This window comes from Nannospalax galili, unplaced genomic scaffold, assembly GCF_000622305.1.
Source record: "Nannospalax galili isolate Female #2095 unplaced genomic scaffold, S.galili_v1.0 scaffold337, whole genome shotgun sequence".
NCBI lineage: Eukaryota > Metazoa > Chordata > Mammalia > Rodentia > Spalacidae > Nannospalax > Nannospalax galili.
In genome coordinates, this window is record NW_008340932.1 from 790950 (window position 1) to 793043 (window position 2094).

The 2094-nt window shown below is 40.6% G+C and overlaps 1 protein-coding gene across 1 annotated transcript; it reads left to right on the top strand.

Moving 5' to 3' along the window:
* Nucleotides 1-772: 772 nt before the first annotated feature.
* LOC103736608 (olfactory receptor 1013-like) lies at nt 773-1696 on the top strand. The gene has a single exon (XM_008836114.1). The coding sequence runs from the start codon at nt 773-775 to the stop codon at nt 1694-1696; it is 924 nt and encodes a 307-aa protein (XP_008834336.1).
* The last annotated feature ends 398 nt before the right edge of the window (nt 1697-2094 follow it).

The following is a 2094-nucleotide window of genomic DNA, read 5'->3' on the forward strand; positions in this document are numbered from 1 at the left end:
GGATTGTTGATTGTCACAAAGTTTGGGGAACTGAAGAGCTGTTAATATGTAGAATGAAAGAATGAAAATATCCATATTCATTGGGCTGTCCTATGTAAAAGGAAGAATGTGCTCCACCATCTTAATCTGGGGTATTCATGGACATATGTGCACTTTAAAAAATTACTGTAATTGTGAGTTTGAAATCTCCTCTACAAATGAAGAAAAAGTATAGTTTTATTTTAAATTTTGTTACTAGTGTCTGTGCCTGCACGTGAGTGTATCAAATATTTTCTACCTTCTCAGTGAAAATTTGTGACTAATGTCTTTCTCTTTCCTGATTTCTTGTCCTCTTCCTCCCTTCCTTATCCTCTTCTTCCTCTTCCCCTTCTCCTCCTCCTCCTCGTCCTCCCCCTTCTCCTCCTCCTTCTTCTTTTTCATACTAGTCCCATTTTGTGTTTTCTAGTTCTCTGCTGCACAGTATGAATCAAGCTTTACTGGAACTGTGTATGTAACATAGACCTGCCTTTATCTAGTAGAACCCACCTGCTTCCAACTCTCTACTGTTAGGACTGATTACAGAAGGGACCAATGTACCTGGCTGTATGCTTATTATTACACATATTTTATTGATATGAATAAAGTGAGACAAAGGATTATCACCAACAAGAGAGACAATTTTCAATATTAGTGCTAACTGTATTTCAGGGGCTTAGTAAAAACAATATCCTTACTTCATAGTGGTGGAAGCAACTAAACTCCTTTGTATTCCTAGGTGAAAGCTGCTTAAGTCATGGAAAAGGGCAATCACACAGTGACCGAGTTCATCTTGCTGGGCTTCTCAACAGACCCTGTGATGCAGCTGGTCATATTTGTCCTGTTTCTTGGAGTGTACTCTCTGACCTTGCTGGGAAACACCACCCTCATCCTGTTGATCTGCAATGACTGTAGGCTCCATACACCCATGTATTTCTTCATTGGAAATCTGTCTTTTCTGGATCTCTGGTATTCCTCTGTGTATACTCCAAAGATCCTAGTGACCTGCATCTCTGAAGACAAGAGCATCTCCTTTGCTGAATGCCTGTCTCAGTTTTTCTTCTCTGCTGGATTGGCCTACAGTGAGTGTTACCTGCTGGCCGCCATGGCTTATGATCGCTATGTGGCTATTTCAAACCCCTTGCTCTATGCTCAGGTCATGTCAAAGAGATTGTGCATCTGTTTGGTTGTGTATTCCTATACAGGGGGATTTGTCAATGCAATAATATTAACTAGCAACACATTCACATTGGATTTTTGTGGTGACAATGTCATTGATGACTTTTTTTGTGATGTTCCGCCTCTGGTGAAGTTGGCATGTGATATCAGGGAGAGTTACCAGTCTGTTCTGTACTTCCTCCTGGTGTCCAATGTCATCACCCCCACCCTGCTCATCTTGACTTCCTACATCTTCATCATCACCGCCATCCTGAGGATCCGCTCTACCCAGGGCCGCCTCAAGACCTTCTCCACCTGCTCCTCACACATCATCTCTGTGACCTTGTACTACGGCTCCATTCTCTACATCTACTCTCGTCCAAGCTCCAGCTATTCCTTGGAAAGGGACAAAATGGTGTCTACCTTTTACACAGTGTTATTCCCCATGTTGAATCCCATGATCTACAGTCTAAGGAATAAGGATGTGAAGGAAGCTCTCAAAAAACTCTTCAGGTTAGCATAGTCTGAAATCTAAGTATACATTTTTCAACCCAAAGCTAAGCAATAACAAACCCTTTCTGGGAAATATTAGGGAGCTAAGTGTCAAAACAATATAACTATCATTATTTAGAATTCATCAAAAAGATATCAATAATGTACATGTTTTCTTTAGTAGTGTGTTCTGTTTATTAGTGTACAAAATAGTAGGTTTCATTTTAATGTCTTCCTATGCGTATGCAGTGTACTATGCTCATGTTCATTTCATTAGCTGTCTTTGTCTAGGGCTTACACTGTAATGCATACTATTGACTATAGATTCTTGCTAATACTAATACAGTTCTGTTTAGTTCTTTTGGGGGGGGTCTTTTTGAAACAGGGTCTCCCTGTAACCCCAGCTCTCCTGGAACTCACAATGTAGAC